Raw genomic sequence first — 17,880 nt, 5'->3', positions numbered from 1 at the left:
CCAGGGGGACAAAAAACTTAACTTTAGAAAAAAAAAAAAAAGGAAAATTGTGATACCTATGTAATCAGATGAATCCAGAAGCTGGATCTTTAAGAAAACTATTGTGAGGCTTGAGGTATAATTGTGAGAGTTGGCAACATTGCATGTACAGTATGTCATTCAGAGGAAATTATTTTAAAATTAAAGTTAGACAGGGTTAAGCTCTCAAATATACAATTGTTGAAATTTACCTCCTGAAGAAAACATCACGTTGATATTAAACCAAGGCACATGCGGAAAAAATCTGAAAATATATTTTGTGCACCGAGTGACTTTTTATAAAGCCTCTAATCATTCAAAAAGGTGATGTCAGATTGTAAGATTTCCAGCATGCTAAAAATATGCTAATATACTAATTCTCTGGGCCAAAGCAGGAGGCCCTTTAATACTGTGAAGACTTTTATATTTCTCATCAGAGGATCTGGGTTACTAACAATGGTCAGCTCGTGAATTCAAAAGAATTATTTTTGTTTGGACCCCAAATGAAAAAGAAAAAATGAATTTGCTGGGCATGTATGGTAGAATTTTACAAAAGAGAAAAAATGTTTTAACTTTGGTATTGCAATGTACTACTGTTTAGAAAAGGTCAGATTCTCCAAGAAGGGTTTACCTCGTAGCAATAAACATCAAAGAAAAAAAGTGTTAGGAGATTGTCTTACTGAGCTCTATGAAAAATTTATTTTTATGCTTTGATATAATTGAGTCTAGACTCTGTGAAGACAAAGAATCAATGAATAAGAGTATTTAGGCATTCATGAGCTTGTTTAATTAAACTGTTTCACTAGGCAAGCATCTTAACATTCTGTATGTGTTAAATCATAGTTTTCTGGGTTTTTGTATCAACAGTTCAGTTAGAAAGGTAAAAATGGGGGGTGGGGGATAAGCCTGTTGTTTGGCTTTCAGTCATAAAAAGAGAGGGTTGTGTGTGTGTTATTCATGATGATTTTTGTAAACTAGTTGAGTCTTTGTTACATAACATAAAAGCAGCCACACTGGGTCAGACCAATGGGTCATCTAGCCCAGTATCCTTTCTGTTGACAATGGCTAATACCATATGTTTCAAAGGGAATAAATGGAACAGGGTAAATATGAAAGGATTCAATCTCAGGATCTAGCAGTTGGAGAAGTGGGAAAATATTCTTTGATCTATTTTGGAGATTGTTTTTTTAATCTTTTGACTTCCTATCAAGAGCTAGCAAATATTAGACTATGCGACAGAGGTGTGAGGTCACATAGGAATGTCACAACAATATGTTTCCAGCACAGAAGTGTGATTTATGTTTTCTTATCACAGAATCCCAGAATCATAGGGCTGGAAGGGACCTCAGGAGGTCATCTAGTCCAGCCCCATGCTTCAAGCAGGATCAACCCCCACTAAGTCATCCCAGCCAGGACCTTGTCCAGACGGGACTTAAAAACCTCAAGGGATGGAGAATCCACCACCTCTCTAGGCAACGCATTCCAATGCTTCACCACCTGCCTGGTGAAGTAGTTTTTCCTAATATCTAACCTACACCTCTCCCTCTTCAACGTCAGACCATTACTCCTTGTTCTGCCATCTGACACCACTGAGAACAGTTTCTCACCCTCCTCTTTAGAGCTCCCCTTCAGGAAGTTGAAGGCTGCTATTAAATCACCCCAAAGTGTTCTCTTCTGTCATCTAAACAAGCCCAAATCCCTCAGCCTATCCTCACAGATCTTGTGCTCCAGCCCCTTAATCTTTTTTGTTGCCCCATCTTTCTCTATGCACAATTAAATTGTGTGAGGTGATCTGTTGTTTTAGACTAAAAAAAAATAGTGATCAGATTCCCAGATTATTGGATGAAATGCTGTGCTTGGTACTAATTCTCATGTTCCAAATTGGAGTCATCGCTTCTGATTAGAATGTGCAACATTCCTTTGCATTTTTCTTACTTTGGAGCAAAAATGCTTGTGGGTTCTTTTTTTTTAAATCCTCTTACTTTCAAAGTTAAGGAAGGCCCATGCTCTGCAGGAAATTAAGGACAACAAGGTATAATGTTATTTTTAAGTTTCTGGGAAGCTAGGCACGGGGAAAAATTACCTGTGTGAGTAAGTTACATGCCAGTGAACTATTTGAGGACCCTTTCATCAAAAGCAGCACTTTCACAGATTGATGGGTTTTCAAAATCAAGGAAATTGGTTCTAACTGAGCCAGGAATGGATCTTAAAGTCATTTTCTTTCATTAATGTGTAATGGATGGAGATTCAGACAACCGTACCAGACTAAAAAAGAAATAAACTTTCAACTTTTTGAAATTAGTCACAGTTCTCAAAATACTACTTTCTCTATGTCACTAAGTTTTGAACTCTTGATTTCCTTTGTAGGCAGCTTCATGTTACCTATAAACTCTGAAAAGATTTACTGAAAAATATTTTTAACACAGAATATTTTTATTTAGCTTGGATGAATATTGTAATCATCTCAGTAAGCATCTCCTATGGCCTGTTCTTTTATCTTTGCACAGATGGTATAGAATGCACTACTGTAAGAAGTGTATCTTTTACATATCAGTTGAAAAATAAGAACTAGATTGTGATACTCTTCTACTGCAAGTAGATCCATTGATGAGCTGCTCATGCAGATGCAGTAAATAGGAAGTTTACATTTTCTTTAGGAACGTGCTTGTAGTCATTCTTTTCTACTTTGCTCTTATAGTAAGTGATCCTTAAGACTCTATTCCCTTAATTCTGAGCAGAAACTTATTTTTTGCAAACTAGACACTCAAGGAAGATTGCTGAAAAATAGACAGATCTGTTCAGTGGTTTGAGTCCAGACAAAGCCTGCGGTTCATAAGCAGCATCTAAAAAACACCACTATAATTCAGAGCTCAAAGGAATCTCTGTATTTATATTTCAGAACCTATGGAACAGAGTATCACACGTGATGTATATGAAAATTTAATGAGAAGAAAAAAAGAAGGAAAAGTTGCCTGGGTACCTTTTCTTCGAGCTTTTTTGTCTTACCTCAAAGATTAGTTTGTGAATGACACTTTTACTACTAGGAATAACTGCAGCTCTGGATATTTTCAGAGAAAGAAAAGGAATGTTATGGGCTCTTCTGTCATCTGACCAACTAATAAGGTCCCTCAACAATACATTAGTTTTACTGATACTAATGTCTGGAATATATAATGCTAGCCAAACAAATTCATTCCATCTCGAGAAACTGTTTCATGGCCTCTATTGAGTAATGTTGAAAACAGTGAGATTTTAGTTTTCTTTTATGTGGAGTTAGGACATTGTAGTTCTACAGACAGCTGTGAGTAACATCTTATCTTACAAATAGAATTGTTCAAATAAATGGGGACTGGTTACAGTACAAGGTGGGTATTCAACATAAGTGAAAATATCACAGTCAAAGACAAGGTGCTTAAAGAATACACGTGATTGCATCCTGTAAAATCTCTGATCTGAGACAAACTCTGAGTCACTGTGTGAAAATACACTTTTAGGTAGAGTTGGAGGGTTTGATTACTATATAACAGTTCACTTCGGTTTGTAAGTGTCAGTGTGCAAAGCCATCTGAGTGCCATAACAGGAACAACTTGAAAACATAGTTCTATAATGTGCTACTAAAATACATTGAACAATTAAAGAATATTTTGGCTGAGATTTTAAAAACCACCAAATGCGACTTATTGTATAAATTATCTAGACTGCTTTGACTATCTCATCATTATGTTTGGTTTTCTCAAAACTGTTTAAAAAGTTTAAAATATTGTGGAATAACTATAAAAATTAGTCACAATCAGTTTATTTCCTTTGTTGTCCTCCTCAGGAAAGATGTCCAGTGATCGTGCTCTGAGGAAGCAGCAGCAGCTGAACAATCTGGTGTCCATTGTGACAAAACTATCTAAACCTGGAGATGTGATTGTAGATTTTTGCAGCGGAGGGGTAATGTATGTTTTCATCTTTTAAAACTCCAACAGGACTCATATCATGGGGGATCATCCTTTCAGTGATGTCAGGGACCAGTCTACCTGTGACATGCTTCTGTAAGGGCGAATGAGCCAGTTCAGGCCACATTGCAAATAATTACATTGCTAGGTAGATAAATAGTAAATGAGCCTGATAAACATTTACCAGGGTCTTGTAAAGAGGGATGCTAGAAGCCAGAGGATCTTGAGGAGAGGATGTCTCCTGAGAGCAAGGGGCCTGGAAAGTGAGCACTTAGAGAGAGGAGCTGCCTGAGTAGGCACAACAGCAGTGAAGAAGCTTGGGCTGCTGTAGACAGCTGTAGCAAGCAGCTTCAGGTGAGTTCTTGTAAGGAATAAAGGGTCTGAATCCCAGTACCAAGAAGGAAAGATGGAGGTCTCTGATTTAATGAAAGTGAAGAGCTTTGAGTGACAGTGCAAGCCTGGAGCAGAGAAAGAAGAGACTTTACTTTGAGGTATATTTGGATTCAGTGTAGACCCTAGAGGGAACTTTCAACTGTGTGGAGTTCTTTAAAGAATTCAGAAGATGGGTAACTGAGAAGAGTGTCAGCAGAGCTACCTCATGGGAACCTAAGGGGGTGGTATTTGAGGATGCCACCCCGTGACACAGGCAGAGGTACAAACTTTGGAATTTGAGCTGCTTACAAAGACGCTGTCCTTCTTGAAGGGGACCATTGTGAAGGGAGTCAGCTGTATGGGGACAGAAGAACGACTTACATATTTTTTGGTTTTCACAGGGTCATGTAGGAATTGTTCTTGCTCACATGTTACCATCATGCCAGGTAAAGTTTCAATAAAAATGTACAGACAATGCAATCATCAGACTTTGATAATTCACAGCTGTGCTAACAGGAACGATTTGGAGGCTTTACTTACATACTCTAGCATGAGGCTCTGAATTTGTGCATATATCAGAACTAGATTTACCCAGCATTTCTCGAGTTCTTAACTCAAATATTTTTTTCCCCTTTCATTTATATCATTGCTTTGGGGCGGGACTGGGGGATGAGGAGTTCAGTACCCAGAGAGAAAGGACAACCCCAGCTCACTCTCTTCACAGTAGCTGGGGGCCAGGTGAGATGTGCCTGTTCTTGGTTGCTACAGCTGCTGCAGTCACAGACTGGGGTAAGGGTGCTTGTCCCCCAGCTGAGAGACAAACATTTAGACACACAGACAAACTCTCTGAAATATATAGTACACAACTGTCCCTTTCTCCACCATTGGCCCCTGCTGGCTCAATGGGGTTATAGCTGTCCTGTTCCCCATCTCTGGCACCTTGCTGATCCCTGTGGTCATTTTGCAGTATAACTTTCCTTCCTACCAGACCCTTGCCTTTCCATTTTATCAGAAACAGTTGAATTCCAGGCACATGCCATTGTCCTAGTGCAATCAAACCCTTATCTTGCTTTTAGTTGTGATAAGAGGAAGCTACATATGAAATTTGGTGGTCCTAGCTCTTATCGTTTAGGAAGAGTTCTTGAACACATGGACAGACATGAAGTTTCTAACATGTAATAGTAGATTTGTTGTACTGTGGACTTGTTGGGTGTGTGACAACTACGAATAAGATAATTTAGAAGAAGTAGCTTTTGGTGTAATGGCGCATATCCCTATTCAGCAAAGCACTTGAGTACATGTTTAAGTTCTCTGCTGAACTGAAATGTCCAATTAAAGATTCTCTGGAAGAGCCACTGCCTCACTTTTCTCACCAGTCCTAAGTGTAGATGTTAGAGCTGGGGGAAAGCAGTCTTTCTCACCTTCTTATGTACACTCATAAAGCCAGCTCTGTCTTCAGTCTTGAAAGGATGTTTCCTTCTTAAAGAAAACATAAAACACCAATTTGAGAGGTAGGGTTCAGGTAACAAATGAAATTGAGAACTAAAATCTGTAGCTATTCACCAGCCCCATTACCTCAAACTTGCATAGAGTTTAGATGCAGTTTAGGGCTCTTCATTTTTGGATTTCATTTTGATTAATTTTTCCTGGTAATGTATCAGTGTTTGTTACTGCAACAACATAAACAGGTGAAGATTGGTGCAAAAAACTATTAATTTTTCTGGCTACAATATTAGAGTATATTTGGGGGGATGGAAGGACGGGGAAAATACTTTATAGATTAATGCTTTAATTAATGGAATTGAGAAAACCATGTCCCTGATCCCCAAATAAAACTTTTAATTTGTATAAACAGTTTACTGTTGTAGTCTTCAGAACTATTCGTTTGTAAATATTTACATGTAATAATTGGATCATGCCATTTGCAGCACATACACGCAACTTCATCCTTTTCTCCTGTTTTTGCTTCTTTTAAACTTTTGAATACTTCCTTGTGTGCTGAACCATATTCTGATACAGATTTTCATTTTCTTCCCATTTTACAGTGTCAGACATTTAACCATTATCTGCTAACAGCTTGAAGTGTGTACATAGTGGGCATGAGATTCAGCAGTACATTCAGCTGTGCATGCGCTTCAGTCTGTCTCTGTGTGTGTGTGTGTGTGTACTTGTTTATTGCATGTACCTTCTAGACTAATTTATAGCCTGCCTTCAACAGGCTTTGCATATATACAGACTAATGTATTATAATACATGCATCTCATGCAATGTATTTTCCCAGTAAAACTAGGTTTTTGGTATATCAAGAGTCAAGAATTAGATTAAGCCAAGTATGCAAAAGAGCCTCTATAGTGACCTAAACTGGAATGGGAATTTTTTATATAGGGGCTCTTTTGCATACTTGGCTTAATCTAATTCTTGACCCTCCGCCCCTGCCTTCTGCCCCTGTACTCTCTGATTTGCTCACCTTGGTAATATTTTTCTGATTTGTCAACCTTGATTACTATTTTTGGTTCTCTGTGCCTTAAATATTGAGTCTGTTCTGGTATGGCTATGATCTGAAGAAGTGGGTCTGTCCCAAGAAAGCTCATCGCCTAATAAATTATTCTGTTAGTCTTTAAAATGCTACTGGACTGCTTTTTTGTTTTGATAGTATATAGGCTAGCACAGCTTTCACTCTGTTACTTTTTTATATATGGGCCTGATATAGACATGGAGTGAAAATTGGAGAAAAAATGAATACACTTTGTAAAACCTGTTTGGCTTTTTTTTTTTTTAAATTAAAAATTAGTTTACACTGAAAGTGAAGGGGCTTACTTTTACTAGATATGATTGCTGTTATAAATCCCTTCAAGGTTTATTCTATTTTGGAGAGCTAAGTATTACTACTAGTAGGGCTTGACTGCACTATCACCTTCCTTCGAAGGAAGGATGGTAATTAGGGTGTTGGGAGTTTACCAATGAAGTGCTGCTGTGCATAGGTAGTACTTCATTAAGCAAATTCCCCCCCCAGTGGAAACTCCCAAGTTTTATACTTTGAAGTACTGGCATGCATCTAGCCACGGCTCACCCGCCAGTACTTTGAAGTGCCAGGAGTAAGGGGACTTCGAAGTTGCCCCAGCACTTGGAAGTACCGGCGGGTGCGCTGCGGCTAGACACGTGCCGGTACTTTGACGTTTAAAACTTCGGAGTTGCTGCAGGGGGAAATTTACTTAATGAAGTGCTGCCTGTGCACAGCAGCACTTCATTAGTAAACTCCCAACACCCTAATTACCATCCTTCCTTTGAAGGAAGGTGGTAGTGTAGACACAGCCGTAGAGTCCTAACTCAAGAGTCGCCATCATGCCCAGTGAAGGAATAGGAAAGAGATTACCTTGAGAATATCTGGTTAAAAAGTGGCAAAAGTTATGGAGGTTATATCAAAAGAACAAAGTGGCACACCTTCTGCCATGATATATGGTGTAGACAAAGCAGAACTATGAGTTTTAGAACTGAAAGTAAAATTAAGCTAGTTCTGTAAAGCAGTTGTTAGTAATATGTTTTTATCAATTACAAATTGGAAAGCCCATGGATTTGTATACATTTCTGAGTAAACTAACAATGTTTCAAACTGCAGTAGTGTATCCACAAGAACTGTACAGGGCCAGAAATAATCCGTGTCAACACAGACTGAAAGCACTGATTTTTAGAAAAATGAGATTCAGGATTCTGAAGTCAAACTTCATGCAGGAGACAAGGAGGAGCCAGTGGAGTTATATTATATCGTGTTGTTAAACATATTTGTTTTAGTTGTACAAAAAAAATAACTTTCTGACACACAACAAAGACAAACCCATACCACCATCATACCTTTAGTTTATAGCATTTGCAAAAACTCGAATTTAAAAGTTTTTGGTTAGTCCTAAATAGCTGTGTCACTCGACTGCACAAAAAAACCCCAACTCTGTTTAGAAAAACAGACCATGCTTCTCAGTACTAGCAAATATTAAGCACTTTCAATTTAGTTCTCTTAAAATGTTGCTTTTGTGGAGATCTCATCACCTGTCTCAAGAAATTAAATAATGATTTTGTACCAGAATATTGGGATACTGAACAGTGAGAATCATTTTATTTTGGTTTTAGAGCAAGATTGCTTACTTTATTTTCCTGTATATGAAATTCAGGTTGTGCTGATAGAAAATAAGGAGTTGTCACTGTTACGTGCTAAAGACAGAAGTGATGAATTAGGATTACGCAATATTTGGTTTATTCAAGCAAATATGGACTATTTTAAAGGAACTTTTAATATTGGGGTAAGTAATGGATTTTTCAACTTTAGTCTGTACTGATTATTAAGATTTTTTTCTCATAGCTGATTAAATATATTTGCAAACAAATTCTAATACTTGGGAATATGAAGCCAGGCATTTCTGATGCTGTACAAACTCAGATGAGGAAGATGTTCTTATTCTAAGGAATTTATTGTTTAAGAAGGTAAAGTAAATACTAGTAAGCACAGCAGAATTGTGCAGAATTGCTTGTTGCCATCATTTAAATGTCAATATTCAAAATATCCTTTACGTTCCTAGGTATTTTTAATGTTTATGATTTTACTGTTGTCTGTTATTTTATAGTACTAATAGTGTCAGAGCTGATGTAGCAAACCAGTTGAAAAGTTTGGGTTGTTTTTTTCCTCTGGTGCATTAGTTTCACTATTAATCTTTCAAAGATACAGAAAGAATTAAAGGTTAAAGAGAAATATGGTCTCCTGGAAACTATTTCTTTTTCAATTATGTGTTTATAGATGGTAAAACATCCTGAGGTGTCCCTGTGTTCCGTACATTTGGTAGGACAGTGGTATTCTCACAGTGTCTAGACATGCACTATCATAGCATCAGTCTCACTCATTATGGCTACGTCTACACGTGCAGCCAACATCGAAATAGCTTATTTCGATGTTGCGACATCGAAATAGTCTATTTCGATGAATAATGTCTACACGTCCTCCAGGGCCGGCAACGTCGATGTTCAACTTCGACGTTGCTCAGCCCAACATCGAAATAGGCGCAGCGAGGGAACGTCTACACGTCAAAGTAGCACACATCGAAATAGGGATGCCAGGCACAGCTGCAGACAGGGTCACAGGGCGGACTCAACAGCCAGCCGCTCCCTTAAAGGGCCCCTCCCAGACACAGTTGCACTAAACAACACAAGATACACAGAGCTGACAACTGGTTGCAGACCCTGTGCCTGCAGCATAGATCCCCAGCTGCCGCAGAAGCAGCCAGAAGCCCTGGGCTAAGGGCTGCTGCCCACGGTGACCATAGAGCCCCGCAGGGGCTGGAGAGAGAGCATCTCTCAACCCCCCAGCTGATGGCCGCCATGGAGGACCCGGCAATTTCGACGTTGCGGGACGCGGATCGTCTACACGGTCCCTACTTCGACGTTGAACGTCGAAGTAGGGCGCTATTCCTATCTCCTCATGAGGTTAGCGACTTCGACGTCTCGCCGCCTAACGTCGAAGTTAACTTCGAAATAGCGCCCGACGCGTGTAGACGCGACGGGCGCTATTTCGAAGTTGGTGCCGCTACTTCGAAGTAGCGTGCACGTGTAGACGCAGCTTATATGATTTTGTGAGTGTTTTGTATTTATTAAAGACTAAGGCTATGTCTACACTAGCCACAAACTTCGAAATGGCCATGCAAATGGCCATTTCGAAGTTTACTAATGAAGTGCTGAAATACATATTCAGCACCTCATTAGCATGCGGGCGACCGCGGCACTTCGGAATTGACGCGGCTCGCCGCCGTGCTGCTCGTCCAGACGGGGCTCCTTTTCTAAAGGACCCCGCCTACTTCGAAGTCCCCTTGTTCCTATGAGCACATGGGAATAAGGGGACTTCAAAGTAGGCGTGGTCCTTTTGAAAAGGAGCCCTGTCTGGACGAGCCGCGTCAATTTCAAAGTGCCGTGGCCGCCCGCGTGCTAATGAGGCGCTGAATATGTATTTCAGCGCTTCATTAGTAAACTTCGAAATGGCCATTTGCATGGCCATTTCGAAGTCTGGGGCTAGCGTAGACACAGCCTTAATGATTTAGTAATTTATTTCCAGATTAATATGAAGCTCAGTAGAACAGGATATCATGACAAAACTCCATGTTGGATGTTGTTAATGACATCCGGTGTTCAACTCTGTAGATTCTGCTAAGCTGATTGGAGAAGTCAGTTGGTTTAGTGGTTATGCAGGATCAATAAAATAATTCTGTACTGATAGTATCTAGCAGCAGCAGTTTTTTTTATTAGCTCTGTGTTTTAATGCTACATTGAAAGAAGACCTCCTGCTCCCTGCAAGGGAGGAGACAGGAATTAGTCAGTGTTGTACCTGGTAGTTGTGATGCTTCTGTTTGTTTTTAAATTATTTTTGTTCAGCTATTTTGTGTTTATATAAAATGATGAACAGTCTGTTTGATGCAGCCATAACACCTCTTCTTACACTAAGCACTAAAACGTAGATTTCTGATCCTTCTGTGTGCAGCTGATTTATTTGTACATTGGAGCTTACATAACCAGTTTGTAGTCAAAAGTTGCATATTATCTGTGTTAATATTTTTTTCACAAATTTGGGATTTAAGTTGTTTTACCTTCTGATTTCTGTAGTTAAAAATATTGTTGTGAAGCTTTAAAAGTGAGTTTCAATCTTGTTTCAGAACTGTTAAAGACATTGTTTAAAACACATTTATATAAATACCCACAGCTGCATATCTGTGTGCAGAATATTCAGTTAAAATGAAATCATGCTGTAATTTCTTCTATGCTCAGAAACCATTAAGAAAATTAACCATTAAAATGGTCACCTGTTTTACATTTCTGCTCTACAGGTGAATGGTCTCTATTGGTTGGTATCAGTAGCCTTAGGTTCTTTTGGTGTAGTCTATTTTGGATGTATATTTTTCCATAGTGCATAGGTGTATGTTTTATAGCTGTGGGGAGGGGTATTCATCTTAGTAATATACTTACTGGAATCCTGTATAATTATTGCATGTAATCCCAGAACACCTAAAGATCTACCATGTGCGTGTGTGTAATATGGCTACGGTTACATTACGGCATTCTGTCGTGAGAAGTCCTGTCAGAAGAAGAGATTTTCTCAACAAAACTTCTGTTGACAGTGTGGCTACACACAAAAGCCAATCAGAAGAGTGCACTGCTCTATCGACAGAACAACTGGACTGCCCAGCTGCTAATCTCATCAAAACAGGCACTCAGAAGCACAACAGACAGCATCATTGTTGTGGATGCCCTGTCTGTGGAGAGAAGGCCCCTCAGAGCGTCCACACAGCTTTTTTTGTCAACACTCTGTTGGCAGCAGTGTTATGCCTCATGGCTGAGAGGCAGAACGGTGCTGGTGAAACTGCTGATTTTTGTCAACAAGCTGTCAACAAAACACATTTTGTGTGTGGACGTTTCACCAGTTTTGTCGGCAAAACTCGATGGTGTAACTGTAGCCTGAATGATTAACCTGCCTTTGTCAAAATGGAAAAGTCAGTGTAATCAGCCATTGCTAGATAGCTATGTCACTATAACACATTTGTTCGCAGCCATTTGGTTTCTGTCACCTGTATGATACATGATAGGGGATGACACATGGAGATCTTCCCCGTAACAGTGGTGGGCCATAAGTGGCCAGTGGGCCAAACACAATTCGCAAGGCTCTCCTTAATCTCTCCTCATATGGTAGCCATTTATTGTTTCCATACATCACAGATTCCACTGCAGCGAAGCAAAATGCTCCTTTGTTGAAGTGTCTGCATCTATGGTTTCCGAGACATTCAGTGCAACTTTCAAGTTTCTCTTCAGTCGCTCACTGCTGCCACAAACCTAGTGCATCTTGGCTGGACGTTTAGGATATCCAGTTATCTGTCGTGTCTTTACGCTGTGCTTAATAACTTGTAGCAGTGGAATTGGGTCAGTGTTCTTTTTGGCTTTCTTTCAACAAAAAGCTGTGGGGAGGAGATGCTAGAGTGAAGTAGTGAAGAACAAGGTGTAAGAGCTGTGAGAACTGGGAGAGAAAAACAAGACTAGAAAGCACACCTTTTGTGTTTTTTTTTTCTTTCTAGAAGCCAAGATAGAAAAATGTGGGTACAGAACTCCTCTTCCATTGTCACTGGCGGGGGAGAGAGAGATTTCCCCCTCATTCATCTTCAGTGCCAAAATATTTTCGGGGGTGGAGGTGGAGTGGAAAAAAGTAAAGATTTCTTTTTCTGTACAGTTGCACTGCCTGTGGAGATACTGAGCACTCTCGAGCACCTATGTGTCATCTGGAGCTGAAATTTCTGAAGTTCAAGGCCATGAATTTTTCCTGAACTTCTACACATCAGTCTTCTTTACCACTATAATATGTGTTTTCAGATTTTTATAATATGGCCATGTGATACAGAAGGTTTTGAAATATCACCTTGTTATGCCACTGGTTTCTCACATCAGTTTTAGCTGGTTGAAGTGTTTCGTATTGTGTATTGCAAGCAGCGTCTCTCAAAGAGGAATAGAATTTATACACTTGACAACTGTGTCCAGAAGGTCACATATTGGAAAACTGATCTGAAATCAAAGCCTCAATGCTTATGAATCAAATTTAATTATTCACTGATCAATGCATGTCAAGAAGTACTAACAAGTCAATACAGTCACAGAAAACATCTTAACTACTAATATAAATCAGAACCAACCCCCATCTTACCACTCAGGCTGTATACTGGGTTTTATTATTTGCTTGTTCAAGATCTGCTGACCCCCTATGGAACACTTTATAAACAAAGTTCTGTCCTATTTCTCATTTTGTTTCCTCGCAGCACGTAAAAGCATCTTGATGAATGACTAAAATGGTGGCTGATTAGTATTTTTCCTCTGCTAGAAGAATCTGAGAAATTTGTTATGTTCTAGATTGGTTTGCTTTCTTCTCCCCCCACCCCCCGTTAAGAAAATGTAAATGAGAACATGATCTTTTTGTCTTATGGGGTCATTTCTTCCTGCTGCTTGTTCTCCACGAGATCATGAGATGTAATTTCCATATTGTTCAGTTGTGTGATCAAGCAGAATTGTGATGTTACATTAGGAATAAGCAGGAGGAACAAATTACAGTTTGAGGTAGAAAGAGCCTGTTTTCATGCATCACTTTCTATAAAGAAAAATGTTAAAACAAAGTGTGGATACAAGGAAAATGTATTTCCGTAAATTCTCATTTTTTTAAAATGCTATTGTTTGGGCATACTGCATGTCATGAAATAAAGCATATAACCCAGAGTTCACTACATAGAACTGGGAAAAAACCTAGAGGTCATCAAATCCAGTCCCCTGCACTAATGGCAGATTCAAGCACCATCTGAACAATCCCTGACAGGTGTTTGTCTAACTTACTCATAGAGATCTTTAATGATGGAAATTCCATAACCTTCCTAGATAAATTATGCCAGTGTTTAACCATCCTGACAGTTAAGGAGCATTTCCTAATGTCCAACCTAAACCTCCATTGCAGCACTTTGAGCCTATTGACTGATTCTCATTGTCCCATCTGACTGATTCTGAGTTGCTCAAACATTGTGTGTCTAAAACTAATTAAAGTATAGGCTTATCACAGACACAGTTTGTTTTTTTATCCGTGCAGCTTCTTCATTCTCCTATAACTACATGTCAGATTGTTTCTATCCTTTTGTTTTGATGGATTCTATTTTCCCTTTGTGTGATTATCATTGTCCTGTTTGAGAGACCAATGTCACTTCTGTTTTTGGTATAGGAAGCTATCTGTGGCCTATAAATCTAAATGAAGAACTGTCTGCAGATTTGTATCCTTTTCTCCTTGTCACCATGTCTGTAATTTTGGAGGGTTATTGGATCTCAAATCCAAAACTGGAAGGTGTAGTCCCTTGAAAAGTCAGTTTCCAATGAGGTATCACATTGTAGTTCTGCAATGCAATTTTCAAAGCAGACACTCTATTTGTATCTTCCAGGCTTCTATATTTGTCTGGGATCGGTCAGAATATATTTCTACACAAACTAGAACATTTTGCATTGTGTGTAGTGATGACTGATTTGACATGAGTGCAAACGGAGTCATGTCTAATAGTAAATTGCATTCCAGCTAGCTGTATATGAAGAGTTGAAAAATAATTTAAATGCATTTAATTCACTTTTTCTTGTGCTTTATAAACATCTTCCCCAAAATGAAACAGGTGCATAATATATTTTGTTTCATCGTACAATTCAGAAAATAGGTAATTGCACCAGTGTAACCTGATAGCATTGCCCTGACTTTTCAAAATGGTGAACATGCAATTGTGAAATTGTTTTTAAACAAAATGATAATGCAGTGTTCTTGTTGTATTTCATATAAGATAAAAAAGTGGCATGCAGTAATTTTGGTTGCCACTCAACATTTTCATAAAGCCACCCACTAAGTGAAAATAAATAAAATCACAAAAAAGCTTCAGAAAAAAAATAAAAGCTATTTTGAAAAGAGAGACATTTATCTGAGAGCTGCATTTTTGGGGATGGGGGGGAGAGATGCTTGACTAACTTATTTTTAGATTATATATATTAAATTTAAAGTCATACAGACCTGATCCTGATTTTCTTTTGGCAAAAGATGATGTGCAATGTAACCTATATGTGAGTGTTCCTGATTGCTGTGTTTCGCACATTGTTTTTTATCAAAATCTAGCTTTAAAATATTTGTATACATTTCTAAGCATTTTTTCTTGGACTGAAATTCTTCATTAACCATCATGATGGTTTATATTTTTGAAAATATTTTAAATATGTCTTCATTTGAGTTTGTACTGTAAAATATCATAGGCAAGTAATTTTAGTTCAGCAGCTACAGCTTCTCTGCCAAGACGACTTGTTCATGAAGTTCCCTTGTCATTAAAGCGAGCAGAATAAATGTCTAACACATGACACTCAGTTTGAGTGGTTTGGAATAAGACCTTGCCTCATCCACTAATTTTGCATAAGCAATTTTCTACAGATGTTTATATCATTCAGTCAGCCAAAAAACTGCCAAAAAGTAGAATTGTAAGTGAACAGAACAATACTGTTAAAATTTCTCCTTTTATATGTTATAGGTGGCTCTGCATGCTTGCGGAGTGGCAACAGATATGGTGATTGAACACTGCATCAAGGCTCACGCAGCCTTTGTCGTCTGCCCTTGCTGTTATGGTTTCATTCAGAACACAGTGAAATTTACATTTCCACGAAGGTATAAAATCTAGTTGTATAAGGATCTGGGAGCATAAAGTTTAAATTTCCGCTATAAAGGGGGAAAAATATCAAAAGTATGTAAATGGCCAGTTTAATGTCAGCCGGAGAATCTTCACTCTGCCCCATAAAGTTGCTTGTGCAAGAAACATCACAGATTGCTGTAACTTAAAGTGATTAGAGATTTTTTTCAGTTTATTTTGTGCATTCAATAGCACTTTACGATCCCCCAGTTTTGTTCTATATCCTATATAGTATGTTTCCCCTTCTGTTTGTTGCATCTTTCACGTAGCAAGGCGAAAGAAAAATATTAATAAAAATGGGATAATAGAAGCGTAAAATTGCTAAAATAGGCAGGCAGATTTATGGACAGATGTAAGACTAGAAACTACTTTCTGTGTATTTTTTGAAAGGTTGACGAGAGGCGTATCGTTTAACTTCAAGTTAACTACAAATTGAGACTGGACATTTGAGGGGTTTTTGTTTTGTTTTGTTTTGTTATTTGTTTTTTGCTCAAAGTTGCTGTAGAAATACAAAATGATGTGCTTTTAATTAACATTTCAAGTTTTAAAGGCGCTAAAGAATGTAAGAGATAATATAGCTCTCTGTGCAGCAGGCCAGTCTTGGGACTATAGTTTAGTTTTCTTAAAGTTAGTTATATTGGAAAACCTTCGATAATAATTGGGCACAATGTATTTAATTAACTTTTAGTGACAAATAATGCAGTTTTGTGGTATGGGAGATACAAAAAGCATATGTATATATACTTTATGGTATATATGTGGCTACAACGTAGAATATTTATATAAAATATGGACAAAACCAGTGCTATAAAGGTGTGTAGCATATATAATGGTTTAAAGAAAAAAGTACAATCAAACAAAAAATTACGTATAATATGCCTTTTCTGCTCAAGTGAACTACAGATGTCATAGTTCCTGCTTCTGAATACAGCTTCACAGCCTCCAGAAAGAATACTTTGTTTAGAAAGTTTACTTTGTTTAAAAAGTGCTTCTGTTTTCAATCTTGGTATTAACTGAATCAATCTGCTTTTCTCTTTCAGTCTCCAGTTCAAGGATGTCTTATCTTATAAGGTTTGTAAAGGTGTTTCTGTGGTTAGGTTTTCTTTTTGTGTCCTTTTTTTTTTTTTTTTTTTTTTTTTGCATTTTTCCTGTGGTTTATGGTGGAATGAATAATCTGTGTTTATCTTTTAATAATGAGTATGAACACACAATGTTGTTTAATAATTCAGATCTACTCACATTCCTTTCACTTTAAAAAAAAAAGTTTACTTTCCATCCAATTCAGATGATTTGTCTGTAAAAGAAAGTTTTATCTTATTAAAGATAAGTAAAACACCCTAAGGTGCGTATTTTAACACATTTCATTTAAAATCTTCTTGATGCCTCTCATTTTATAGACTTTGTATAAATATTGGTAGTTCTTAGGTATATAGACCTAATTAACTGGAGAGTAGTATTTTTTATATCCTGCTTGCTTCTATAGATCTCATTTTCCAATATCACATATATAAAAAATACGTAAGGACCTAGCCTTCTTTCTGTACAGCAGCCTTTAAAGGCAATACACTCTACTATAAGCCTCAGAATTTTCTCTACTTTCTCTTTTCACCTAGTGAATTGGATAGACACTTTTATAAATAAGGATAAATAATAAATACAGTTCTTCACTAAGATTATTTGAGCAATTATATTAATTTAAATGGATTTCTGAAACATTTAATATCCATTAAATAAATGTTATATTTGATATGACTTTAAAGTGTCATCATTAAACAACTCTTTTCATAGTTCTATTACTCTTCCTCTACTCTCCTTTGTGTGACTGAGTGCAATGCTAACTAAAAAAAATGATTCCAAAATAAGGAGACTTTTTGTTCAATAATGAATTCATAGACAAATGGATTTTACTATTACTTCTGCTGAAACTTATTTTGTAGAAGTATTTCTTGAGCCATATCTCATCTCTGCTGTAATCAGAGGTGATGTGGGAGGGGTTACATGGGGTCACATCCCCATCACATTTCTGCCAGCATTTATATGCCCTGTCCTGAATTCTGCTGAATACTCCCAGACCTTTAACTTGTGAAATTCCCATATAAACCAGTTTATTTCATATGTACGTAATAAGACTTATAATGAGCCAACAGGGATATAGCCTCTCTGTGTACAGGGGATCCGTTCACTGTTAGTCATCTAGGGCTTTCTGCTACCACATTCTGATGGGAACATTTTGCCTTGATTCACTGGAGTTTAAAGCTGCAAAACTAGGGCTAGGATAGTTGTCGGGATGTTCCACAAGA

The 17,880-nt window shown here is 37.9% G+C and overlaps 1 protein-coding gene across 2 annotated transcripts in view; it reads left to right on the top strand.

Annotated features, from left to right (window-relative positions):
• The window catches only part of GSTCD (glutathione S-transferase C-terminal domain containing), a 119,175-nt gene that overhangs the window by 94,229 nt on the left and 7,066 nt on the right, over positions 1-17,880 (top strand). For both annotated transcript variants that reach the window (XM_074993480.1, XM_074993481.1), the window contains 5 exons: positions 3,839-3,954; positions 4,733-4,777; positions 8,495-8,623; positions 15,425-15,558; positions 16,621-16,651. In XM_074993480.1, coding sequence (XP_074849581.1) covers positions 3,839-3,954; positions 4,733-4,777; positions 8,495-8,623; positions 15,425-15,558; positions 16,621-16,651 — 455 coding nt within the window. The remainder of the gene's footprint in view (positions 1-3,838; positions 3,955-4,732; positions 4,778-8,494; positions 8,624-15,424; positions 15,559-16,620; positions 16,652-17,880) is intronic.

This window comes from Carettochelys insculpta, chromosome 4 (genome assembly GCF_033958435.1).
Source record: "Carettochelys insculpta isolate YL-2023 chromosome 4, ASM3395843v1, whole genome shotgun sequence".
Taxonomy (NCBI): Eukaryota; Metazoa; Chordata; order Testudines; family Carettochelyidae; genus Carettochelys; species Carettochelys insculpta.
This window is presented reverse-complemented; position numbering and strand designations above follow the sequence as displayed.